The sequence below is a fragment of the Natator depressus genome, chromosome 11 (assembly GCF_965152275.1).
Source record: "Natator depressus isolate rNatDep1 chromosome 11, rNatDep2.hap1, whole genome shotgun sequence".
Classification (NCBI taxonomy): domain Eukaryota; kingdom Metazoa; phylum Chordata; order Testudines; family Cheloniidae; genus Natator; species Natator depressus.
Window position 1 is genome coordinate 19,936,723 of NC_134244.1, and position 27,994 is coordinate 19,964,716.

Here is a 27,994-nt window from a genome sequence, read left to right on the forward strand (position 1 = left end):
GATTTGATTCAGAGTCCATTTCCTGCACATTGTAGCAACACTCAGAGAAACTGAAATGAGCTGGCTCTCTTAAGGCACAGACTTTATACATGTAAGTACAAATGCTTTCAGGAGAAGCACAGGCTTCAAAATATTTTTCACTAAAGTTCTCAAAGGGAAGGCTAATGTCTTCCATATTTTGGTAGCATTCAGCAATAAGAAATAATCCCGTAGCAATAAATGCTTTCCTGCTACAACCAGTTTACAATTACTTGAGGAGTGCTCACTTTGTTTTCTGATTTAATTTGAAGAGGTTAAAATGTTTTGCTGTATGGTTCAGTGAGGGTCCAATTCACACCAGTGTAAATCAGGAGTAACATCAATTACACTACTGTAAGATCAGACTCAAGCCTACAATTTACAAAACCAAACGTGTCCAGGATAATATTTGATTATCAGTTAGGGCAACTTGTCCAAATGAGCATTACTATCATTAGTGGTCTGTTTGTAGAATTAATTTCCTCCTCCTCTTTCCCCACTTCTAAGCTAACTGATTGCAGGCCAAATTGCAATCAATCAATCAATCAATCAATCAATAAAATGAACAAGATAAAATTCCTTAAGCTGCATCTAACATGAAATTAATTTATTCTGTTCTTATCACTGTGGTTGTACAAAATAAACATGCAAATTAAATCACAGCAACTAGTATGGTTATTATACAAATAAAAAACCTTGACTATCAAAAGACTAATAACTGTAGAATATTTTTAGAAGATTGAAGGTTGTAAAATGTTTTAATACCAAATGGTATGAGCCTGCGTTATTCCATCTACACTAAAGAATAAACTGTTGGACTGAGCAAAGGAATGTGTAAACATGGAATGTACCATTCTTTTTTATGGGTGGTATACAGTATGTTTCATAACCTCTTTGGACATTCAACTATTACTTTATTTTCTTACTAACCTGTACAATTCTGGCAACATTTTAATTTGTCTATTTTGAAATCTCCCCTAGTTCTCTGATTTTGTTGGAGGATTTCTATGCTGAGCATCTAAGAAAGAAAACAATTGTCAGTGAAACTGATCCATATGCGTGTCTTTACGTCTGGTTATGTGGCAGCCTGAACAGTTTTGTAGTTCCTAATGCATAACTGCATTTTATTCTGTGTTTATTCACTGCAAATTTCACTCGAGTGCACCAAATACTTACTGAATTGTTGGCCTGAGGGCTGGTAATTCAAATAATGGAGTCAATTTAGCTGCAATTTGTTAGTCTGTCTTTCTAATGCATATGCAAGATTACGGCTCTTATCTAACAAAAAGGGGCTCATTAAAACAATCCCCAGCAACAATGAACAGAGACTAGGTGCTTCACAGCTACCTGAGCCCATGTAGTTTACTATGTGAGGTCCAGATTTTGAAGCCCCTATTTACTGGTGATCCCTTAATCACATGATCAAACCTTTTGTTTTCTGTGAGACTGCTTGCCTGAGTAAGTGCTTATCAGGGTGAGTAAGAGCTCCACAATATTGCCCTTAATATCCTTATTTAACATTTTTCTCTGAGTGCTTTTAGGGTACTTGAAAGATTTAAAGGCCATTTCAGTTGGATTGAGTCATTTTTCTTGTCTCTAGGTAACTTTCATGGGCAGGGCCAAATTCTGATTGCTTTGACCCTGAGTATAACTCAGTTACTTTCAATAGTTGCTGCGGAATTATCCAGGTGTAACTGAGGTCAGACTCTAGCCCACAATACCATATCCACCTAGGTATATTGAAATTTATAGGTGTTGGTAGAGTTGGCCCAGCTCTTACGCCACTGACAGAATTGTTACCTGAAATGTAGTTACCCTCCCTTTCCTACACAAGGTGCAAGGCTATCGTTTCCAAAAATAAGTGTAAAATGCAGTGATGAATCTGATATAGGCGAATGAATGTGGTCATAGGGCAGTAGGAAGGAGAAGTTTCCACACCAGTTGGGAGGATGGTTTGTCAAGAGTGGATCAGTGAGGTAAGCTATCTTGAGGAGCACAGGACTTGAAAGTGGTTGGGTTCTGGTAGCCAGATCATGAAGAGCTGGGACAGTTGTCTGAGTTTTTGTTTTTTAAATTAGCTACCAGTCAAGTGGAAGTGGAGCAGGAACTGTGTGGGAGCCACTGTTTCAGCATGAATAAACAGTGCCCAGAGATGCCCAGACACAGAAGTGAACACTGAGTATGTGACCTTGAGGATACCTAATTACCTCTAGTGGAGGAATGGACTAAGAGCTGTCACCCAGGGTATTAGGCCTGAGGATTAATAATTTTTCTTTTGGACTTCCCCTGAAGGTTAAAACTACCCCAGAGACTACATTATGATGGTTAATTGAAACTGTTTAAGCTAATGAGCCTAAGGTATTTGGGATCCAGTGAATCATCCTTTCGTTTGAGCTGTGTGCCTGAATGATTATTGGGTGGGACCCACCAACTGCTAAAGCCAAATAGACCTTAAATGCCTGTCATGCAGTTGATCTGTACCTTGTGTGCTACCAGTCACTGTTTCTGAAAAGGGTACCTTTCCCACAGCACTCCAGGAATCCCACTGGTGCTACCCAATCAGATGGCTTTTTACACCTGCTTGGCACTGGTGTATATGGCTATCCAAGCTGTAAGGCATGGAAAATCAGGACCTTTGTCTGTTTTCTCCATGACTTGCTAGGGATTGTCAGTGAGTGCTGTTTATGGTGATGGTCTTCATAGTGTAGGGTACTGTCCATTGGGGACTGAAGTGAGACCACCAAGCCCATTTCACCCCAGCCACTCAACAGCAATAATGACAGGTTTCAGAGTAGCAGCCATGTTAGTCTGTATCCGCAAAAAGAAAAGGAGGACTTGTGGCACCTTAGAGACTAACACATTTATTTGAGCACTCACGAAAGCTTATGCTCAAATAAATGTGTTAGTCTCTAAGGTGCCACAAGTCCTCCTTTTCTTTCAACAGCAATAATATATCTAAAAGTATATTGAAATCATGGGACAGCCCACAGTCTGATGGAGCTGGCAGATTTGGGTCTACCCAATGAACTTAATATTTTTTTAAAAGAAACCCCACTGTCTGTGGCAGTTACTGGTTTACCCATGGAACAACAATTTAGCATTCCAAGAAAAATCTGGATACATGTAAAAATTGTCTCCTACTCCTGTTGATGAACTAGAAATGTGCACAGAATGAGGCCTGAGAGGGCGACATGGCAAACTCTAAGAGAAAGCCCCAAAGAGAGCAATAAGGAGAGAGTTTGCCCCTATTCTAGTGGGGTACTGGGGCTGTGAAGGCATCACAAAGGGCCAGGGACAATTCCCTAGTGCAAGCACAGTACAGTGCCACTGTAAGCACCTATCCCATGAATCCCAGCTGGGCATGGTTGCGGGGTTTGTTGATATGCTCCCCCATTCTTGGACCCTATGGAAACTACTCTAAAGTTCTCCACAGGGTGCCATATCAACAGGCTGGAAGGAGGGGGTGGAGCTATCTTCTCTTAGACGGGCTCTGCTGGATACCCACAGAGCACAGTGGCACAAGTTGCTATAGACCGGTGATTCTCAAACTTTTGTACTGGTGACCCCTTTCACATAGCAAGTCTCTGAGTCACTCCCATTATAAATTAAAGCCACTTTTTAATATATTTAACACTATTATAAATGCTAGAGGCAAAGCGGGGTTTGGGGTGGAGGCTGACAGCTCACGCCCCCCCCCACATAATAACCTCACAACCGCCTGAGCGGTCTCGACCCCCCTTTTGAGAACCCCTGCTGTAGACCAGCTTTCCCCTCTGTGCTGTGGGGTCTCCCTGAGGAAGTTCCAGGGTTGCTCCTGGCCACACAGCTCCTGGAGGAAAGTATAGTTGCTCTTCTTTGTTATGTGCTGTGGCAACTTTGAGAACAAAATGGCTGCTGAACTGCTCATTGAGAGAGTTTTGGGAAATGTAATGGTGCAGCACCCTGAAAGGAAGAGGCATCCCAGTTTCATAGCACATGCTCTAGCTGAAACTCTTTTACTTTACCCAACAAAGATTCGCCTAAGAATACAAATTCAGCTAACGCCCTGCAGACAGGGGGCCCAACACACAGAGAAACCCAGCTAAAACTCTGCATTTTATCCGCAAAAAGAAAAGGAGGACTTGTGGCACCTTAGAGACTAACAAATTTATTTGAGCATAAGCTTTCGTGAGCTACAGCTCACTTCATCGGATGCATTCAGTGGAAAATACAGTGGGGAGATTTATATACACAGAGAACATGAATGTAACCATTCACACTGTAATGAGAGTGATCAGGTAAGGTGAGCTATTACCAGCAGGAGAGTGGGGGGGAAATACCTTTTGTAGTGATAATCAAGGTGGGCCATTTCCAGCAGTTGACAAGAACATCTGAGGAACAGCGAGGTGGGGGAATAAACATGGGGAAATAGTTTTACTTTGTGTAATGACACATCCACTCCCTGTCTCTATTCAAGCCTAAGTTAATTGTATCCAGTTTGCAAATTAATTCCAATTCAGCAGTCTCTCGTTGGAGTCTGTTTTTGAAGTTTTTTTTTTGAAGAATTGCCACTTTTAGGTCTGTAATCGAGTGACCAAAGAGATTGAAGTGTTCTCCGACTGGTTTTTGAACGTTATAATTCTTGACGTCTGATTTGTGTCCATTTATTCTTTTAAATAGAGACTGTCTGGTTTGGCCAATGTACATGGCAGAGGGGCATTGCTGGCACATGATAGCATATATCACATTGGCAGATGTGCAGGTGAACGAGCCTCTGATAGTGTGGCTGAGTGATTAGGCCCTATGATGGTGTCCCCTGAATAGATATGTGGACACAGTTGGCAACGGGCTTTGTTGCAAGGATAGGTTCCGAGTTAGTGGTTCTGTTGTGTGGTGTGTGGTTGCTGGTAAGTATTTGCTTCAGGCTGGGGGGCTGTCTGTAAGCAAGGACTGGCCTGTCTCCCAAGATCTGTCAGAGTGATGGGCATTTTATGTTTTTCCTCTTTTTGCTCAGTGGAGATAACAGACCGGAGTTGGAGCCAGTGGGCTGCTATAGTGGTTGCACGGCAACCAAGTCCAGGAAATACGGCACTGTAGCTCTATTCAGCTGGCTGCTCTCATTCCAGAATTCGTTGGCTAAGGTAGGTAACTGCTTTGACTCTGTTTAACCATTCCCTTTGGGGGGAATTCAGCTCAGGGGATTGGAGAGGGGTTTAAACAACATTTAGGCGAATTACTCCACACAGGGATAATGGAGCAAAGAACTACTGGCCAGCTGGGAAAAATGAGTCAAGCATCTATTTGGGTCTATTTGCTCACAGGCACAACCTATTCATACAGTGTATTTTGCCACAATATTCCCCACCGTACACAGTAGCAGAAGAGGAGAGAGAAAGCAGTGTTTGTTGGTTAGAGCACAGGACTAAGGTTCAGCATTCTGGATTCAATTCCTAGCTTCTTCACTGACTCTCTGTGTGACTTTGCCATGCCACTTACTCCACTTTCTATGTGCCTCCATTTGTCCATCTGTAAAATACTAGTGGCTCACATGACTTTTGTGAGACTTAACTAACTAATGCTGGTGAAGCATTTTAATCTTCTCAGATGAAAGGTGCTACATAAATCAAATATTGTTTATTAGATTGTTATAGTTTTCAACAACCTATCTACAAAAATACCGCTACTCAGAGTCCTCTATAAAAATACCAAATGGCTGAAAGCAAGAAATAGCAATTCCTAGCTTCTCTGGGAATTTATACCTAGCTTCCTTCCAATCCCCACATTCAAGTGCCTCTATTTAGATACCTTCCCTCCCCTGCAAATAACCTGTGTAGATTTTAATTGAATCCTACCCGACTACTGTGATAAAGTGGTGACATTTTGTCAGTGGAGATTATATATGATTGATTTGTAACTGTGACTCAAACCTGAACTAGGGCTGTTATTGTAGAATAGTGTCATGCACTTTATAAGAGAAGCTCCTTTCACAGCTCTGTTTCTAATCTAAAGCAACAGGCCAAGGTCTCAGAACAAAGTCCAGCTATAATGTAGCTATGCCAATTATACATGCACATTGTCAGTGTTCAGACCAGATATAGCCCTGGCACGGCATTCTGAAGCAGTCTGAGACATTGGGGAACTTGTAACTGTGGTCTGTGTGTGTTTGATTCATTACTAGGGCTGAAGAAAGAGTTAAAACGGGGAGGAAAAAACCTGCCCCATTCTTTTGTGTATTCCATAGGAAACCAAACATGGCATCTTCTATGAGGAGCTTGCTCTCAGACCACAGCCAATATGTCGAATCTTTTCGTCTGTTCCTTGAGAATTCGACAGAGCACCAATGCATGCTGGAATTCATTGAGAAGAAGCTGCCGGGCATAATATCGAGGTAACAGAGTCAGATGTTTTATCAAAAGGACAAACCCCTGGTACAATTCTGCACGAGTGATGAATGTATGCTTCCGACTACAGGAGCCTGGGCTTGCAAGGGCTGCCTGAGAGTTATAGATTGCCCCCCCCACCCGTGATCTTTGATAGTGCTTTAGTTAGAGATTTTATTTAGACACTCCACTGAAAGGCCTCTTTTTGTGATGAGGTCTGACTAGCAGGAAATAGCTAGATTTAATTGTTTCCTTGTATGCAAATATAAATTAGATTTAATAAACACTAATGTATGAAAAATATATTAACAAACTGCATAGGATTTTAATCATTTTATTTAAGGCTTTTATGTTTTTTAAAAAAAAACAGATAGCATTTTAACTGAAATTAAAAATTCTTTCTGGCTTTCACACAATCCATTTACTAATCAAATAAGCTTACGGACTACCTTCCCTTGAAGACCTGGAGTGAAATCCTGGATCCACAGAAATCAATGGGGGCAGGATTTCACCCCTGGTTTCTGTTCCCAACTCAGCCAATGCCTTGTAATGGGATCTCGAGCAAGTTACTTAACCTCTCTCAATGCTTCATTTTCCCCATCTGTAAAATATAAATACTTTTGCAAAGTACTTAAAAAAGCTAAAAGTGCTTTTATATTATACATGCAATATACAGCCAGTTAAAATTTTCCCAACAGAATAGTTTTCAGTTCTGTTGAATCAGCATTTTCCAGTGGAAATGTTCCATAAGAACGTGTTGGTTCCATCAACTTTCCTGCCAGCCTGTCCCGCTCCCTGGGATCTCTGGCTCCTCAGCTCCATGGCTGCCTGCCTGTCACAGGGGGGCTACCTACGCTTGCCAGCAGGCTGGCTTCCCAGCTGCTCAAGCAGGCCAAGGAGCTGGACAGCCCAGCCACCCACACAGCAGGCAGCTGGCAAGTCCAGGGAGTGCAAACGTTTTATTCTTTCTGAAACAATTCTTTTGGAATTTCAGTCCCAGGAACAACTTAGTTTTCATCCTGATTTAGGAAATCTCATTTTCAAAAACTCAAAAATTATCACAGGATGGAAGTTCCATTTCCCCGGCCGGGCTCTGATTCTCAAAATCCATTCTCCCAGAGACAGAGGGAATTGCAGGCCTCGTGCTTCAGAATCTTTTTTAGCTGTGTGTAAGTCCTCTGGCCTGTAGCCTGAGAGAGAAGGGAGTGCTGTCGTGATTGGTCTCGGGGTACCCAGAGCTGTGACTCACCTTCTTACCCCCTGCTCCTGTGGTAGGGAGCCTGGCCTGTGCTGAGCTCAGCAACAGCTTCCCAACACTGCCAGCCTTCTAGCCACACAAGTGCCCTCCTCTGGGCTATGCCTGTAATATCCAGCCCCATCACTGGCTACACACAGAAATACCTGGTCTGCTGTCCCTGTGAACCATGTACACACCAGGCTGTAAGATTCAGCTCTGGTCCAGCACTTGTAACACCACAGCAGTTAGGTATATTTGAAGTGTAAACAAGAATAAGTTTATTATCAAAGATTCAAGTGACAATGAGTAAAGTATTAGAAACAAAAGGTTACATGTAAAACAATCATATCATGCTTTCTAGAGACTAACAGGTTAAACGCCTGTTAAAGACATTCTCTCACCCAGGGACTTTTGCAGCTTACAACTAAGGTTAGCTGAGATCCCGTTTTCATGAATGAATACACTGCCTGTTTACTTCCAGAACGAGGGAGTGTCTTCTTTGCCTCCTATTTATACTGCCAAGTTCAATGTCTGCCCTCCTGTGGCTTGTTTTTCTTGTGTGCTGCTTCCCTATTTACTTCACATCTCTTCATTGGCTTTGTATATAAGTGGGCATCCATTGGGTTTCTTAACATGCTTAATTTAGATACTGACAGAGAGAGAGGTGAATAAACATCTCTTATCTGACAGCCTGTTTTTTCACCTCTTCTGGTGACACCTTGATTCAGAATCGAAGAACATATTTTCAGTGTGTGTATATATATACACACATAACTCCTTACATAGTATCTACACATATATTTGGCAATGATGATAATGACCAGTGTGACTCAGCTTTCATTTAAGACCTCACTGACATTCTTCATTGAACCAGAATGTACCAGCCAGGATCAATATATTCCTATTATTCCCTCACCAGGTATCACTAAAGGGTTCTTAGGTCACACCTCCCCTCTTACAATGCCATTGATTTTAACAGAGAAAGGATTTCGCCCCAGTCATTAATGACCTCCTCCTAGCTAAAGTAAAGGTGTGCTGCTTTATTAGTCTAGATCTCTCGGCTGCATTTACCATGGCAAATCATTCTCTGCTCTGCCTTCTTTTCTCTTGGCATCTCTGAATCTGCTGTTTTCCTGTGCCTCAGTTTCTCCATCTGTAAAATAAGGATAATACTGACCTCCTTTGCAAAGGGTTTTGAAAGCTAGAGATAAAGAATGCTGTACAAGATCTAGGTATTAATGTTTTTATTCAATAGAGTTACTCTGGATTTATACAGGTATAAATAAGACCTATGGTGTGTTCTACTAAACAAACATTAAAACAAAGTCCATGCTTTGAATAGCTTATAAACCAAAACCATGATCAGGTGCAATCAAGTACAATACAAACATATACATAAATAGATAGATATTCTAATTCTAATTCATTCTGATTCTAATATGGATAAATTATGTATACGTCTGAGGACACACTCCCCTCCAAGCACAGAGATGGGAGAAAACGTGTGGTGGCCCCAGTTTGCTTTCAGCCCTAAGACATACAGAACTCCCATGGATTGCCTGAGTAATGACTGAATAAACACTGAGCATGAATCCTTAGCCTGGCTCTATGCCTGCCATGTACATTTATGGTTCTGTGTTAATATAAAGCTACACATATCTGTGTACATAGTCCTACTGTGGGGTGTGAGTGTGTTTTCCTAAAGGTGTTAAATCTTTGCACTAATGAAAACAATCTATTAAATATCTAGCCTAAAATATGCAAATCTATTTTTGTTTTCAGCATTGGAAATGGAAAGTCTGCAATCAACATTCTAAGTGTAGGTGGTGGTTCAGGTACAGTAAAACCTTGAGGCTTTGTATATATTTATTCTTTTCCTTGGGGAATATTGGATGGCAAATCACAGATGAGACTCGACACCACAATGGGCCTGGGTGGATGCATCATTCCTTTAAAAATATGGGTTCAAATCCAAACTTGGCTCACTAGTAGAAACAAGCCTGGTGATATTGGCCACTGTCCACCAACCAAAAACATCACACAGCTGTCATTCTGTACTCAGAATAAATCCATGGGAATAGCAGAGCAAACTAACAGGCTTATTAGAGTTACCTTCATAAAGTAATCTATAGCAACTGGCTGATTACTCGACTCAAAGACTCATCTACTCCATGTGACTACTTAGAGACCTGTTCCTGCTCACCCTTACTCACTTGAATAATAGTTTTTTGGTTTGAGGGACTGGGAAATCCACTGCAGCCCAACTTGTAGCCTTCACACACCCAATACCTTCATTTTCACACAGCTGGAGCCCTGCAGAGATTCTGTGAGGCTGGGGAGTGAAGGGGGATTATGTTGCAGTTGAAGTATTCCCCCCACCTCCCCAAATTCTGAGGGCCTAGGCGCACTACTTGGTATTGTATAAGGCAGAATTCCTGTTGATTGCCTGAGTAAGGAGTGAATACAAAGCAAGCAAGGATTTGGGATTTAGCTCCATGCCTGCCATACATATCTATGGATCTGGCAGGTACTGATTATTATCTTTAGATAAGAAGAGAAGGGGAAAGAAAATCAAAGGAAAGGGAAAGAAACTAATTCTGTAAATTCTCTTAATCTTCCATATTCCACCCAGGACGCTGCACACAATGGGGGACACAGTATTTGGTCCTAGTATGTGTTTCCGTCCCAGGTGTGTGTGTACAAGCAGGGTACAAAGAACCGCCTCCTGCCCCCTTGTGTACCTCTCATAAGAAATCACTCCCTCTGTGGCACTATTCTCTACTCAGGACTGTGCCTAGCTGGCTCAAGTTAGCCCACAGTGTTCACACCCCAAAACCAGTTCACATGGCTGTCCCATCTCCCTTCAGTTTTCATCTTGCCAAGCTCATAAAATCCCTTGAGCCTTCACATAAATCAGTCTCTCCTGAAACTCGTTCAGTTTTACCGTGCTTCTGTGCACTACCTATACAGATCTGGATCTTTAGGTGCCAACGACGGAGCAGGTCACGAATAAAGTTTAAAAAAACAACAACCCACAAACCTATTTCCTTCCTCGTACATGAAGGCCTCTGCGTATGAACCCTAAAATCTCTAGCTTTGGCTTTGTTCGTGCTGTCACATTACATTACAAGTTCATATGAATAACCACTGACCATGCTCACTGCAAAGGTCTCTTATAGAAATTACTGGTTCCCAAGAATCCCTATGCTTTAGATAGTTATAACACCATCAGACATGTATCTCTGAATCCCCATTTGCTGAAGGGATACTGCGCAGGGGACAGACACTTTGAGCTTGTCACATAAGGGTTTTTTCCCCCTAACATTGCCCACTATTGTTGCCACCAGTTCTGGTCCACTAGTGGTAGTGATGCTAGGGTAGACAAGGTATTGGTAGCCACCATCTTTTCAACCACTGTGGTGTCTGGGTGCTGTTGAAAACCTGAAGGTATATATGTAGATAAATAAGGGAGTGGCCTCCCTACATGATATAATACCTTCCCAAATACTGCTTACATAAGTCCCCGCCCTTAATACCAATGTCCCTTAGTTCTAGTCTGCCCATTAAACTCTATTGGAGCAACAAGTTTAAAGTAACCCTTAATGTAATTTAAATGCTTGAGTCATGTCATCTCTGAAAACTAATCTCAGTTTTTTTCAATCTTTCCTTATAAGTAAGAATAGCCACGTGTAAATGCCGAGTCATTTGTTATAACCTTGACAATGAGACAGAGTGGAGAGATTTATTTCTAAACAAGGGGGATAATTTTCTGCCCAGGAAGGTGGTGTTTCTCACAGGATCATTTGAGTCAGTCAGTGGGGTTTTTAACTGTCTAATCAGAGAGACTCAGCTTAGCGTGACGGACACTGATTCAATAAAGTGGCACTTGCTCATTTTGCCGTAACTGAAAAGCGGGATTTTCATTGGTTCTGAGAGTGAACTAAAGTCATACGCTGCACTCAGGACAGCTCATTTGCCGAACTAGAGTTATACTTTAAGAATAAGCTGTTTTCTGATTTGCTGAGGTTTCTCCTCACCCCTGAGTGTTTGTGAGTCAATAAGGAAGGTTCAGCTGTTTAATGGGTTCACACCAGTTTCATGTAGAGGTAGGCTGTAGCCTTTAGCCTCAGGCCCATATTGAGGCCAGTCTGAAGCTGTAACATCGTGTCAGAGCTCAGGAAAGATTATTCTTCCTGGGGTCTCGTCCCTTTGTGGCCCCTTCAGCATGCAAGGAGCATGATTGTTGCTGGTCCTTGGTGCAGAGGGTACAGGTGGATGGATAGCTCCATGCATTCATCCTGCTTCTCTCATCCCTAATGCACCCACACTAAGGCCAGGCACGATCTGGCCATCCAATGTAGCTGTTTGGGCCCATTATAGCAGACGACTGAGAGAGTCTGCTGTTGACTACAGCTTGTGCCTTATTAAGTTTCCACTTCAGTGCACAGCATCCTAATGTTGCTGTACCTGTAAAAAACATAAAAGGCATCAACTGTGCTGTAAACTATCCCTTTATTTAAAATTTTTAATTAGAAACTTGATGGTGAACACAGTGATAGCCTTTAAAAGGTAATTGTATTAGAGAGTTTAAATACTTCCAATAGTCTAATTGCCAAATTGTTGATAATGCAAGCTGCTGCATATTTGACTATAAAATGCCTCAGGACACCTGTTTGCATATAAAAGAACTAACTGAAGTTAATTAAGGCTGTAGATTAAGTCATGAGTCAAAGTTTTTTTGTTTCAAAATAAAGTAAGGGTGGTGTGGCCATGGAAGAGTAGAAATTTCCATCAACATATGGAGATGGGAAATTCAGATTTTTTTTCTGAGACTGGCACAGCCTTTCCAAGGGGATAATTCACTTTACAGAAGATTGATACAGAAAATGAACTCTGTGTAGTTAGTTAACAATTCCATGTTTCCAGATTTTCCCACAGCAGACTGTGAACAAATTAATTTGCTCTGATTTTCAATAAAAAGAAATTCTGTGGTGATCACAAAACCACAGCTATTTGTTACTTCTGAAATTCAATTTCCCTTTCTTGAAAGAACATGCTTACACAAATGTCATGTAAATATTTGTTTTTAAAAAGATACTTAGCTCTGAAAAGATTAAACCCTTCCTTATGTTTTTATGTACCTTTAATAGGGCCTTATTCACACACAAACAGTGCAAGACTTGAACCCTTCAACTATAGTGTGTAGTTAAAAACTGTAATGATATGTAGCAGAGCATGGCAGGGCCCCCTTGGTTCCTGCCTCTGCTAAGTCTACAAAGTCACTCTGAGACCCTGGGGTTAATAGCCACTGGTGCAATTTATTCACAGGCTTGTTCCCACCACCGTTTCACAGTTGGTCCTTCATCATCTGCAGGCAGGAGGGAGGAGAAAACTACCTTCCTGCTTCCACTACCTGCCTTTTCCCTTCCTCCCCACCCTTAGGCTTTTATACAGCCCCAGGCTAATTAGGCGGCAGCTGTCTCTGCGCCCCCAATTAGGGCCAGGTTATCTACAGCCATCTCTAATCTATCACCCTGAATAGGAGCTGGTGTGACAGAGGGCTAAATCAGAAACCCTTTGCCCAGCACCCTGTCACATGACATTTAGTAAGACCAGAAGCAAGGCATGGACCTCTTCATGTCTGCGGTGGTATGATGAGAAGAAGGATGATCCAGTGGTTAGGTTACTAGCCTGTGATGTAGGCAACCTGAATTCAATTTCCTATTGTATTGCCAACTTCCTGTGTTACTGTGGGCAACTCTGTGCCTCAGATCCCCATCTGTAAAATGGGCATAATAGTACTTCCCTACCTCACATGGTGTTGAGAATAGATAAAGTGAAGACTGTAAGTTGCTTAGATAATGGGAGTCATAAGTACCATGTGTATCAAAAAAAGTCCCATTAAACCAAGCTGGTGAGGAGAGGGGGAGGAGGGAATGAGCATGTGAAAAGTTGCCTGCTTGCCTCCAGGAAGGTCAGCCAGCCTCTCAAACACATCTGTATCTCTTCAACTTACCAAATTCACCCCAGTTATCCATTTTTGCCTAAGTACATTAATGCTGCTTCACTCAACCTACTCAGCTGGAAGTCCATTCCAATTATTCACCATCCCTCCATAAATTCTTCTTGCATACATTCTCTGTTATCTTAAATCTCTGCCCCTAGTTCTACTTTTGATTGAGTGTCAAAAATTTTATACTTTAACATAGTTTAAATGCTTCAATCTTGTTGCCTTTCATGACTAAGTTCAGCTGCTCCTTGTAAATAAGACACTCTATTCAATTTTTCATTTTAGTTGCCCTCTGCAACTGAATGTTTAGACAAATAAGGTGACCCACACTGGACACCAAAACTATGCAGCCAATGCAGTCCAAGCAGTGCCTTTATAAAGTATTACAGCACAGTGTCCTAGGTTTCCTTCGTCATACAAATGAACATCTTATTTACTTGCTCTACTGATGCTGCATATTGGACTAGGAATTTAAATGTTGGGTCTATCAATACACTCATCAATAAAATCACTGCAGCAGATCTGAATGATCCCTTGTGTACAGAGAAGCAGCAGCCAGTGCTGTTATATTTGCTTTATGCTCTATACACAGACACACAGTACTGAGCTTAGTCAGTCACAGAAAGAGCAAAGGACTTTAAGGACCAAAGGAAAAAATGGAGATTTGCTTCAGCTTTCAAATTAATTTTCTTTTTTTCCCCTTCCTCATGTGTCTCATTAGCCAATTAGCCTTTGGGACAAAGACCCCTAATTCACTCTCAAAAATAAACACAAAACACTCTCCAAATGGCCTTGTAAAATACAAATGGGGGAATACTGTGATGGCTTAGGGATTTTCTAATAGAACAGAGAGCTTTTTACCTCTGGTTCATTGGTTCCACACCAGCCTGGGTTGGTAGTGACAAGAAATGGGGCAGATCTGCAGTTTGGATCCAGATCTATACTTGCCAAAGATCAGGGATGATTGTATCCTGGGTTTTGGTATTGACCACTCTCTAATAGTGGTTGAAACCAGGTGACAGCTATTTAGTGGCATGTGTGAAACAAAATAGGAGGTTCAGTCCATTTTTGAGAGGACACGTGCACATCTCACTACAGAACATCACATCTGATACATCTGATAGTGTCAGAGACGTCAGACTCATGAGGGAGTGATGGAATTAATCGTCAGTCCCTAGAGACAGATCTTCCAGAAAGGGGTTGAAGAAATTCAGTAAGAGCAATATGTGGAAGACTACACTGCCAATGCCTGTGTGATACCTGTCCAGTACATAAATAGTGGATTTAATCGCCATGGCAATTGATCTGAGACCTACATTTTTTTTTTAAAAAGAGGGATTTTGGGAAGGATGATAGCTAGAAGAACCCTCACATTTATCCCTGCTCTGACCTTTTTATTCTGTTTCATATTTGTATCCTAGGTGAAATCGACCTTCAGATTCTCTCAAAAGTACAAGCTAAACATCCAGGAGTTACCATTAACAATGAGGTGATAGAACCAAGCAGTGAACAAATCCTCAGCTACAAAGGTATTTGAACTAGCAAATGCATTTAACAAAGTTGACCACTGGCTAACATGTCATCTTTATAAGGCTTTTTGTTCCAATTTCGCCTCAAAAAGAGGAAATTACTATCTTCATTTAGGATTAGTAATTATTAGTAATTAGTAATTTTTCAACTGTACTGCAGACTCCTGCCTTCTTAGCAAGGTCCTAGTTCTTGATCCTGCAAAGAGCTCTGCATGGACAAACCTTATAACTACACAGATGCCTCTACTGTATCCCATTCTTAGAGTGCTTTTCATGGCACTCTTTTTATCAGTATGTGCAGTGTTAGACTGCTATCTGCAGCCATGCCTCTTTACATTGCTAGGTGATCAGATTTTATAAACTAGATAGGGTTCAGTAACTGCATGAAAGAGCTATAAGTAAAACCCTGATGTTTTAGGATGTAGTGTTTGTGTTTCAGTGGTGTGGTGTGCTTCCCTCTTCCCACTGACTCAGTGTCCCAGAATGGCATTGAGGGGTCTGCTTGAAATTGTGTTTAACAAAAATGCCAAGAACTATTTTTAAGTGGTTTGCAAATATGAACTACCTAATCCTCATAATACCCTACTGAGTTAAGTATAGTCCTCACAAATTAGGTAACCGAGGCACAGAGGTTAATTAGCTTGTCCAAGATACAGACAGCAATAATGTACAAACTGGCATTCAAAAGATCTTTGCATTCAGTCCTATGTTCAGAGGTCTGGAACATGCCTCTCTCCATAAATCAGAGATCCTCACTGATTGTTTTGTGAAAAATGCCATGGCATACCTAATAAAGTATGTGTTTAGCCTTTGCGCCTGGCCAAATTCTCACTGAAGTTTCAACTAAATGTATTCATTTTGATTGCCAATCTTAGCCAGTTATGTGCTGTCAAACACCTACTGGGTTCGATCAGTACATGGCTATACATATTCTGGTGATGGGCGAACTGATTTCTACATATAGATTGTACTCTTTTGGAAGCAGGGACTGTGGCCAGCCTTGCACCTCGTGGGCACAGACCAGTACCAGATCAAAATGTGCAAGTGACTACACAAAGTATAAGGCAGTGGAGAATCAGGCTCTGCAGCTTCTTTATGGAGAGTGCCTGGAATGTGTTGGGTGCCCTCGCACTATAAATACACTATTTTCTCTCATCTAAAAATACTAACTTTCTAAGTGTATGTCTCACTGCAATTAAAAAGCTGCAGCTGGCCTGTGCCAGCTAACTTGGGCTTGTAGACTTGGGCTGCAGGACTGTTTAATTGCAGTGTAGATGTTTGGGCTTGGGCTGGAGGCCAGAGTTTAGGACTCTGTGAGGTGGAAAGGTCCCAGAGGTTCGGCTACAGCCTGAGCCTGAATTTCTACACTGCAATTAAACAGCCCCTTAGCCTGAGCCCTGCAAGCTTGAGTCAGCTGGCATGGGCCGGCCGCGGGTGTCTAATTGCAATGTAGATATATCCTTAGGTTTAGAGGACATCTTTAAAAATGCAGGATTCTTAACATGAAAGAACTTGGAGAGACAAGGTATGTGAGATAATATCATTTATTGGACCAGCTTCTGTTGGTGATACAGACAGACAGATAAGCAGGTGACCCAAAGAAGAGCTCTGGGTCATTGTGGATCGTTCTCTGAAAACTCTCTGTGCAGCAGCAGTCAAAAAAGCTAACACAATGTTAGGAATCATTAAGAAAGGGATAGATAATAAAACAGAAAATAACATATTGCCTCTAGATAAATCCATAGTACTCCCACCTCTTAAATACTGCGTACAGATATATTGGAATAAAGATATATTGAAATTGAAAAAGGTCCAAAAAAGGACAACAAAAATTATTAGGGGAATGGAACAGCTTCCATATGAGGAGAGATTAATAAGATTGAGACTTTTCAGTCTGGAAAAGAGACGACTAAGGGGGGATATGATAGAGGTCTATAAAATCAGGACTGGTGTGTCAAAAGTAAATAAGGAAGTGTTATTTACTCCTTCTTGTAACACAAGAACTAGGGGTCACCAAATGAAATTATTAGGCAGCACGTTTAAAACAAACAAAAGGAAGTATTTCTTCACACAATGCAGAGTCAACCTGTTGAACTCTTTGCTAGAGGATGTTGCGAAGGCCAAAACTATAACAGGGTTCAAAAAAGAACTAGATAAATTCATGGAAGATAGGTCCATCAATGGCTATTAGCCAGGATGGATAGGGATGGTGTCCCTAGCCTCTGTTTGCCAGAAGCTGGGAATGGGCAGCAGGGGATGGATCACTTGGTGGTTACCTGTTTTGTTCATTCCGTCCGGGGCACTTGACATTGACTGCTGTCGGAAGACAGGATACTGGGCTAAATGGACCTTTGGTCTGACCCAGTGTGGCCGTTCTTATGTTGTTATCCTGGGACCAACATGGCTACAACAACACTTGCATACACAAACTTGCACAGTCTGAGATATTCCGCAGGAAATCCTAGAGAAATCACCATTATTTTGTACAGTAAGTTCAAAACCTGGGGAAACCTCAAGACACTTGCAGGAAGTACATCATTTTTTCACTAGCTGCCTCCGTCACACACCTTTCTGTTCATTTTAAAGATAGTACATAGGACATGTGAGGAGATGAGCACAAAAGGGGGTTCATAGGCAACCATTAATAAAAAAATTGTCTGTCTCAGAGCTATAGTGCAAGCTTCCCTACTAACTTTTAGATTGCCCCAGATTTAGACTATTGATGGTCGGACATCAGAAAGTTTGACAGTTTGCTTTGGGTATGCATCCAATAATTCTGATCCTTCTGGAAACTCTCTCTCTCTCTGAGAACTGTCTGAATTTATGGGATATGCACACCACACAAGACAAAAAGAAAAGGAGTACTTGTGGCACCTTAGAGAGTAACCAATTTATTTGAGCATAAGCTTTCATGAGCTACAGCTCACTTCATCGGATGCATTCAGTGGAAAATACTGAATTTCCACTGAATGTATCTGATGAAGTGAGCTGTAGCTCACGAAAGCTTATGCTCAAATAAATTGGTTAGTCTCTAAGGTGCCACAAGTACGCCTTTTCTTTTTGCGAATACAGACTAACACGGCTGCTACTCTGAAACCACACAAGACAAGGCTCTCATGAAATCTTTGTGTACTTTGTGATCACCTCTAATCTCTAGCCAGTTAATTGGCTGTATAATCCTATTTGGGGCATTTTTTCGGGAAAAGGTAAGTAAGAAAAATTAAGTTGTTTCCCTTATTTTAAGAGTTCTTAAACTAAAAATTAAATACTAAACTAAATTTCTAACTAAAATTCTGTTGATTTGTAACCATGTTCACAAAAAGTATCAACCTAGGTTTTTAGCCCCAATTTCTCTTCCTGGAGAATTGGAAATACAATCTGTTTGGTAATTCAGAAGTCAAATTATCAGCCTCATCTGCTACTCACTCTCTGGGAGGAACAAACTAATCCTCTAAACTAAGCACATCAGTCCATGACCCTAGATGAGCTTGGGTCTACGCTGTGACTCCAAATAAAGCCTCCACCTAGATTGCAACACCCTCTGAGTTTCCTGGCCAGCAGAACATTCTCTGATATACAGCCATTAAACATTGTGGGTCTGATTCTCATTTACACATTAAAGCCCCTTGTACTGCCAAGAGCCTTATATTTCCAGACAGAACTGCCATGCAAATCTGGAATAAACTGGGGAGAGAATTAGTAGAACTTTGCAAAACTGCTAAAGGGAAAGTTTGGGGTTCAGATGAATTTTTAGGTGGAGACTCCTATTTTATCCAAACCAGTTTGCCTTGTTTGGATTTTGACATAAAGAAACTATGCTGTCTGGGTTGGTCAGTGATCCGATTTTCTTCCTAATGTCTCCTCACAAACTGTCTAGCAATTAAATTGAATCAGATTGTACCAGATTATTTGCAATAGCGATATGGACTGCTGCTGAATGATGGCTGAGTTTAAAATAGCAAATTAGATTTGAACTGTGGGCACAGAGACCAGTGACTGGTTAATGGAAGAGAACAGAGCAACATCAGCAGCATCCAAAAATGGTAACCCATCTCCACTAGTAAAGGAAAAGAACATAAGCACTGATGGAGCATTTCTCATCTATTCTGCTGGGATATATCATCATCAAAACCCTAAGAAGAGAAACCCTTTGATTAGCTGTGTTAAAGTGCTGATTTTAACAAAGCATGTTCTTCTGAACAAGTGTTGCACATTTTAGGCTGAATTTACCACTGTGATGCTGCTGTTTTTATGCTGATATAACTACTGGAAACAACGTAGTTACACTACATAAAACTGGTAGTACAGTGGTGAATCAGGCCCTTGACTCAGAATGAACCCACTTTAAACACACTTCCCTCTTCCTAATATTCAGTCTTTTTACACACATTAAAACAATGCTGAAAATACTTCTGTTATTACTCTCCTATAATTAACATCACTCTAATACCCTCCCTTTCTTTCACTCTTCAGTATAAGACCCTGAACGAAAGGCTTGGCTCTGAACACACTCAAAACTTGGAGAAGTTGGGATAAGTATCTAAACATTGCTCCTTTCTGTAATGGACCAAACCAAAGCTTGGGTTCAGGCACTAGGATTTTGAGGAAGCTGGAGCCAGATTAAGTTCCTAACTTTCAAATTTTTGCTCATTTCTACTGAAAAGTCTCTACAGCTAAGAGTGACAAAGATAAAGGCATCAGATCCCATTTGTACTTCATCCCACAAAGACCTGACCAGTCAGTCCCTCACAGAACTGGGCCTATCGTTACTATTTATTACCTTTATTTGTTCACATACTATAACATATAGGCTTCGTTTTTAACATTCTGTTATTACATTAAAAATGATGCCAACATGTAACTTTTGGCTACATTACAATTTTGAATGGAAATTGTTTCCACATTTGCTCAAATGAGATAGACTAAACACCATCCTCTCTGTATTTTAGAACGTGTCGCTAAGACATCGAACCTTGAGAACATAAAGTTTACCTGGTATAAGGAGACGTCGTCTGAATATGAAAGTCGAATGAACGAGAAAAAAGAGTTTAAGAAATGGGACTTTATTCACATGATTCAGGTAAAAGCAATGCATAGTAAATGTTGTTGACGTCTGTCTCTACAGAATACGCCTAAGGTTGGTGACCTCGTTGTGCACTTTAATGAGAAGAAAGGTAAAGAATTATAAAGAAATAAACTCAACCTACTTAAATATAAGTGAGCTGCAAAAATGAAAACTGAGGTAAGCAAGGCAACTTTAGGGTTCAGTATCCTCATTAACCAGGCTAAAGGTGGCAGTCAGCTGAGAAATAAATGTTAACTGATGTTTTTTTAAATTTTTCCTCTCTGTGAAATTTTCTTTGTACTTTTAGGTTCACTGAAGTTATCACAGACCATGTCTTCACTGCTAAAAATCTGTGTATTTTTTCCCCTCAGGGTAACTAATGCAGGTGAGCTAACCCAATGTAAAAACACAGTGGAGACAAGGCACTGTAGTTTTACCATCAGTTAAACTAGGTGAGGTGAGCACTATATCCCCATGTGGGCTTGACCTTGCCTACCTTATCTGTAGCGTGTCTCCACTGTGGTTTTACCTTGGAATAACTCAACTGTATTAGTTACCCTGAGGTAAAAAAGGTAAAAAGACAAGGGTCCAGTGAAGACAAAGCATCAGAATGATTAGTGAAGTCACAGAAAGGCACATTCATGGACCAGACATTGCCAGAAGGATTTCGGGAAGGGGGAAGGGAAGAATGTTAACAAACATTAAATTAAACACTTCTGTGCTGAAATCGCCACGTAGCCTGGTTAGTGCTGTCATTCAGAGCCGGTACGCCATGCCAGACCAGACCGGCTTCCCCAGGCTGGCAATTTAAAGGGCCTGGGGCTCCCTGCAGTGGCCGGAGCCTTGGGCCCTTTAAATTGCCACCTGAGCCCCGCTGCCGCAGCCCTGGAGTAGCAGCCGCAGGGCTCTGGCAGTGATTTAAAGGGCCAGGGGATTGCGGCCGCTGCTACCGCAGTAGAGCCCCAGGACCTTTAAATCTCTGCCCGAGCCCCAGGGTAGCGGCAGCAGCCAGGAGCCCCAGGGGCTTCACCGGCGATTTAAAGGGCCCGGGGATTCGCTGCGGGAGCGGTGGCCGGAGCCCTGGGCCCTTTAAATGAGCCCTGGAGCTCCCAGCCGCCTCTGCAACTGGTAGCTTCGGGGGTGATTTAAAGGGCCCCGGGGCTCCCACTGCTGCTACCGCAGCCGAAGCCATGGCGCTTTAAAGGTCCCGCTTCTTCTGGTTGAGGCCAAGCCTCTTCCGGTTGAGGCCACGCCCCCTGCTCAGGACTCTGGCGTACCAGTAAGTCCTGTAAGTTTCATTCACCCCTGATGGTTCATAACCTACATTATTCTGGACACATCCTATTTTTATTGGCTAGAAACGGTATCACCAGCAAAATTTTCAGCAATTACACAAAAGTTCTTAGTTTCATTTTTTTTAAAAGGTATCCAATGCAAACTTGGACAAAAAACTTAGGGCAAGATCGTCACTTGCCCAACATGTCCAGGCAAGGTGTAAGTGGGCATAGACACCCCTTCACTCCTCTGTGCAGGGTAGCCATGTTGCAGCTACCTCCTCTCATGCAGATGGGTGGGAAGTGGGCGGAGCTTATACATTGCCCTTGCCCACAGCGTGTCAGTCTGCAGGGGTGAGCTGGTGCAGAGAAGGAAGTTATCTGCTCCAGGTCAAGGGCTGCTGCAGCTTACTTACTTACTGGAGCAAAAGGGGAACCAGGGACCAAATTGTGGCTCTGAGCAACTACCTGATGCCTCTTACTCAGGGCTTGTAGTAAATACAGTATTTAGGAGCTGACCCTTAGGGTTGTCAACAGTCCCTTAATACAAGGGACATCCCTTATTTTTTCATCTCTGTACAACAAGAGCAGGAGTTGCTGAAAGCTTCTCCCCCTGACATAGCTACTGCTGTTTGCGGGGGCTGGAATAATTAAGCTGACAGAGCTCTTGCCCAGCTACATTTGAGTGGCTACATTAGAAAGCTTACAGAGGCGTAGCTGCATTGGTGCATCTGTGACTCTGTGAGCTCTCTAGTGTAGCCGTAACCTCAGCTTCCTCTCAGGGATACCCTTCCACTGCTGCTCCCACTCTCTGCTCATTTTCTGCCTGCTTTCTGGCTACACACAGACAGATGCTGCCCACGCCCCTGCATTTGCCATCAATCTCCAAGGAACCTCTCAGGCTTGGAGTATTTATTTTACAGTATTTCTTTTCATTTCCAGATGCTCTACTATGTAAAAGATTTTTCTGCTACTATTCAATACTTTCACAGTCTGATGGAAGCTAAGGCTAAGCTCCTTATTATTCTTGTATCAGGTAGGTGATCTTAAGTGGGTTCTTTCCACACTCAGTGCAGTCTTCATAGGTGCACATTCAGATCTGCACTGAACTGCACACACAGTTCAGTGCAGATCTGAATGTGCACCTATGAAGACTGCATGTGTTTATGTGTGCACACATCTGAGTTCATCATAGGCCAGTTCTCAACTTAATTGCTGTACTATAGAACTATAAGCTCCTAGCTTAGTGAACTGCCAGCCGACCAGACATGTATTATATGGGGGGTGTGTGTGTGTGTGTGTATGAGATCTATGTTTTATATGCAGTAGACTGTATGCCTCAAAGCCCACAAAATAAAAACAAAGCTTTGTGAAATTCACAAATCAGAATCTTGGCAACTTCATTTGTAAACAAGGATAGTGATAAACTCATAATAGACAGACAATGAACTAAACAGGCTTGATCCTGACACCCTTACTCAGTTAAGCAGTGCCATCGATATCAGTGAAGCTATTCATGCATTAAAGGTTTCAGGATACGGCACAAAGACTTGTAACTCCTAGACACATGTGGCATTAAGCAAACAGCAGCAATGGTGCTCTGTTATGCCATACAACAGGTGTTGGTGGACATATGGTCCATTTTCCCCTTTAACTGCCCATTTCCTTAATATCATCATTTTGTGGAAAATCTCATCTGCAGAATTAGATTGGCTGTTTCACATCTGATTGAGATACTGTATGATCAATTCAGTAGCAAAATGGAAAAACAGAATACGTTAGGATTCTACAGTACTGTGACATCAGGTGACTATGGATTTATTAGCATTATCATGACTGGAGTCTAACATAACCCTCTGGGAAATTTCTCATACAGTTATATGGGATTTTCTGACGCTAGGATACAGTAACATGTCATCGTTGCTAAGATATGTAAACGTTCACCTATGATTGTTTTGGCAAGGCCCTTAGGCAGCTAAATACCTTTGAGGAACGGGGCCTCAGTGCTTAAAAAATTTGTTTTTATTAGATTTGGGAAAATTTGTAAATTGTATATGTAAAATGTATATTTTAAATAATGAAGCTCACCCCTTTTTGTGTTTGAGAAAATTGTGCTTTTTGCAGGCAATTCATAGATGTACTATTCAGAATTGTTTGTGAATCATTTTTGGCTGGTAGCTTGTTAGTAAGCTGTTCAGTGCAAGTATTCCATATTTAAAATTACAATAGTTTACATTAGACACACAGGTGACATGTTTCAGTTCCCTGATTGCATGAGCGTAACTCTTGAAATCAGGTTCCTGGCACACATACCCGGAAATCTGAATTTGAAATTTCTTGTCCATGAATGTTCTGGGATATTCACTTGACTCCCTTCAAGCTACCAGTAAGTGTATTCACTGGAATATTCATGGGAGGCAAACATAAAAAAGGGCATGAACACAGTCAAAAGGAATTTTTACAAATTTGAACTAATGCATTAAATATTTGTAGTCCTCATCCAGCGTTACAGTTTTTGCATGGTATTATTCCTTATTGTACTTCTCTCTGAAAACGCAACTCATAATTCACGATTGCATGAGTCAATCTACATCTATAAGTAGGGCTATTAGAAAACATATGTGGACAGTAGTGATTGCTGTGTCTGCAAGTCTGAGTTATGTGTCACAATTTTTGATAGGCCAGCCCTCCCACTCGAGTCAGAACAAGAGTCTCTAGGGTAGGATTTCTGACCTAGAGTGAAAACAACGAGGAGTCCTTGTGGCACCTTAGAGACTAACAAATTTATTTGGGCATAAGCTTTTGTGGGCTAAAACCCACTTCATCAGATGCATGGAGTGGAAAATACAGTAGCAGGTATATATACACAGTACATGAAATGATGGGAGTTGCCTTACCAAGTTCAGGGTCAGTGCTAACAAGACAATTCAATTAACAGTAGAATACCAAGGCAGGAAAAATCACTTTTGTAGTGGTAATGAGGGTGGCCCATTTCAAACAGTTGACAAGAAGGTGTGAGTAACAGTATGGGGAAATTAGTTTTTGTAATGACCTAGAGTGGCCTTTAACCTGCAGAGAGGTGGACTGGTGACAAGGAAAGGAGGAAGATAATGGAATAGAGAAGAGCAGAAAGCAATGGAACCAACAAGGGAAAGGAAAACTGAATCAGAGGCAGCTTAGAATAGCAAAGAATAAAAAATAAATAAAACTAAGGGAAGGGGGGGAAAAAGAAGGGAAGGAGAAGAGCTACAGAGAGAATGAAACAGGAAGAGAAGGGTGAGATGGGAAAACTACAAGAAAATAAATAGGCAAAAGCAGTTTCAAAATATAGCTCCCTCCAAAACAAAAAACCCTGGGACTAAAAAGAGAAGAATTGATAAGGATATGTGGTCCCTCTATGAAGGTTTCAGTCCCTCCCAGTCACTCTGTACCTTTCGAGAGGCCAGGACAGCTACAAGAGTTAAGTTGTAGTGTTTTTAATCACAAATAAAAAAAAAAACCCATTAAGTTCACATCATCTTGAAAACAAAAGTAGTGCCATATGTTGTGCCCACAGAGAGCTATTATAATAATACTCCATTCAAGTACTGTGTAATTGCTCAGCTCAGAAATGGCACCAAGTCACTGAACACTGACACCAGCAACTTTTCTGCAATTAGTGCTCCGCATTCATTTTCAACCAGGTGAGAAAAAAATAGCATCAGAGTCTCCTCTAAACCACTGAAGTATTTATTACACTGTAGGTAACTGTTTACAGACAAAGCCAGTTTTGGAGAATGGTTTATTAGTTAGGGGAATTTAGAGTCCTCTCTCTCAGCAAGTCCTCAATTAGGCCTGGATTTACTTCCAGCCCACCCAATCAGGGTGGTGTCATCCTTCTTATAAATGATTTACACTGGAAACGCTGAATCATGGAACTGAGATTAGAGAGAATAAAGAAATAAATCCTGCATTGTCGTCAGCTTCCCTGACTGTTCTTTTTCGAATGTCTGCTGTCTCAGTACCTCATTAATTCAAAGTATGTCTCTGCTGTGAATATGTACGTATGTACAAACCTGTGATCACTATGGGGCAGATTGTGGCTGGTCCTTACATGCATGTGGAGGACTGGGGAAGGCTATAGGAGCATTCTCATAGCCCCCCGCCCACTGCCTTGTACAGCCTGAATAAGAGCCAGCCAAAATAGCAAGCCCTGATTGCTCTGCAGAGGTGCAGAGAGGGAGGAATCTACCCAAGACTGTCCCTCATCAGCTTGTGTAATGGGACTGAAGGGGTGTAGCAGCAGACATACTCACCTTGTACCCTAAGCAGCTTTGAGGTAGAATTTTGCCCTAGCCTTAAAGTGGTGTGGCTCTGTACCATCCTTTACTCTGGGCTCTAGGCAACTTGCACAGCCTAACCCTATTAAATATTAGATATAAGTAAGTGCTTTGTTTTATCATTAACAAGCGTTAAACTTTAAACCGCTGAATAATCCCTGTATTCTTTCAGGGCCAAGGCTTCTATATGTCCTGGGTAAGGGCCCAGTCCTGCGTCAGTGGTTGTTTGGTCATTGACAGCAATAGCAACAGGATCAGGCCTTTAATGAACTGTGCATAATGGGGCTCCCAGGTTAAGGGGTGGGTCTGTAACGGAATCCTCCCTGAGGCCACTAATGCTGCACAAGCTGTCTTATGAGTGGGGTTTAGTGGGTGAATCCATCCTATCCCTTCCTCCAAACCCCCCTATTGGGTATTGGTACAAGGGAAGCAAAGGCAGGGGTGTGTGGATCTCCTACACAGATTCTGAGGATCCTGCCCTTTTGCTGCCACACCCATCTGCCTTGATTCCACTTTGTGCAGGCCCACGTGCACTCAGGGGTCTTACCCATTTAGTATAGCAATTATTTTGCATATAGCCTCTGTGCTCCTATGTCATGGGCTGTGTCTCCTGGGCTGTGCCTCCTGAACGATTCAGCTCAGAATTGGGGCCATAATGCTTAAAATAATCCATCTGAAACTTTGTTTAAATACACTCTTATTTTTAATATGATTTTAATCTGGCAGGAACCAGTGGCTGGGCTAGGCTGTGGAAGAAATATGGACCTCGCTTACCTCTAAATGATCTTTGCTTATATGTTTCATCTGCTGACATCAAAGAGCAACTCAATACAATAGGGCTGAAGTATCAGGTCTATGAGCTTCCATCCACTATGGACATAACTAACTGTTTTATCAAAGGGAATAAAGAGGGGGAGCTGCTGCTGGATTTTTTGACAGAAACCTGCTATTTTAGTAAAACTGCTCCTCTTGACCTAAAAAATGAAATAATGGAAGAACTAAAAAAGCCTGAATGCAGCGAGGAGAAAGATGGAAAGGTTTTTTTTAACAACAACTTGAGTGCAATAGTGATTGAGCCATGACTAAGATCTACTGGATTTCTCAGTCCAAAAACAAAATGATCATATACAAACAGTTAACCACTTAAATTTCTGAGTGTCTTTTATACACTACAAATTAAGTTTACTAGGGTATATCTGAGAAAGTTTATAAACAGTTAGGAAATTAATATTAATAGGTGTTACAAATGCACGTTAATACATTACTAATTCTTCAAAAATATATTAATACGTAACTTTCTATTCAGCAAGTTATACTTTATTATATGACAGTTCTATAATCAGAGTACATGTAACTAGCACCATTAATCAAAGCCCAACAAATACAAAACAATGCACTTCTGATGGATGGGTAAGGAGTAATACTGACCTTGAACAGATATCATTATAATTTAAATATGCTATCCAGCCAAATATTTTTTTAAATGAAGTATGTTTGGAAATCCCCAGTACAACTCCTCAACCTAGCTTACAAAACTCTTCCCCCATAACTACCGATCCTTGGGTTGGTTCCTCTGCTGCTGATGTGGTTTTGAAGTTGTTGCGACACTTCCTTCAAAACAACATACTTCTGGTTATCCTCTATAGGAATTAGTTGCATACATCTGCTGCCCTACTAATCAACACCATCCCATAGCACTGCTCCCCTGTTCACGTATTTCCAAATTTATTTTGTTTCACCTACAGCTTCCCTTCCCCATGAATCAGATTCATATACACAACTGACTCTGGAGAGATAAAGCTATAGCTCTCATAGACCATTTCTCAAAATGAACATACTCCCCGGGCAATGGTGATCATAACTTCCATGCACACAGAATGTATTGGCTCTTCACATCAGGTGCCCAGATCTCCGCAGCACTGGATTAGAGAATAAGGTAGCATGCAAATCCTTGGTAGGAATGAGTTGCTGCTGATCTTTTACACCAAAATGTTGTCTCAGGTTTGTATTTTCAGTTAGAGAAATATGTATTTTCCCTCATTTGTCTTAACTCTTGTGTAAGAAGGGCTACATGTGTCTGGTGGCCTCCATAATGTACAAGATATAAAAATAAAACTTAAAGGATGAAACAGAAATGGCATCAGTGGGGTTCTTGTTTTCAACAGAGTTACACCAGGGCTGGA

The 27,994-nt window shown here is 41.5% G+C and overlaps 1 protein-coding gene across 1 annotated transcript; it reads left to right on the plus strand.

The window, feature by feature from the left end:
* Positions 1–27,939, plus strand: HNMT (histamine N-methyltransferase). Its single transcript, XM_074967288.1, has 8 exons — positions 1–91; positions 5,012–5,138; positions 6,239–6,385; positions 9,397–9,449; positions 15,046–15,153; positions 20,103–20,233; positions 22,435–22,528; positions 26,538–27,939. Exons 3-8 carry the CDS (start codon positions 6,249–6,251, stop codon positions 26,891–26,893), a joined length of 879 nt encoding a protein of 292 aa, XP_074823389.1. The 5' UTR covers positions 1–91; positions 5,012–5,138; positions 6,239–6,248; the 3' UTR covers positions 26,894–27,939.
* The last annotated feature ends 55 nt before the right edge of the window (positions 27,940–27,994 follow it).

Coding starts and splice junctions, on each gene's coding strand:
- HNMT (XM_074967288.1), top strand. CDS start 6,249: ATGGCATCTTCTATGAGGAGCTTGCTCTCAGACCACAGCCAATATGTC. Junction 6,386..9,396: donor CTGCCGGGCATAATATCGAG/GTAACAGAGTCA, acceptor TTTTGTTTTCAG/CATTGGAAATGGAAAGTCTG. Junction 15,154..20,102: donor ACAAATCCTCAGCTACAAAG/GTATTTGAACTA, acceptor TCTGTATTTTAG/AACGTGTCGCTAAGACATCG.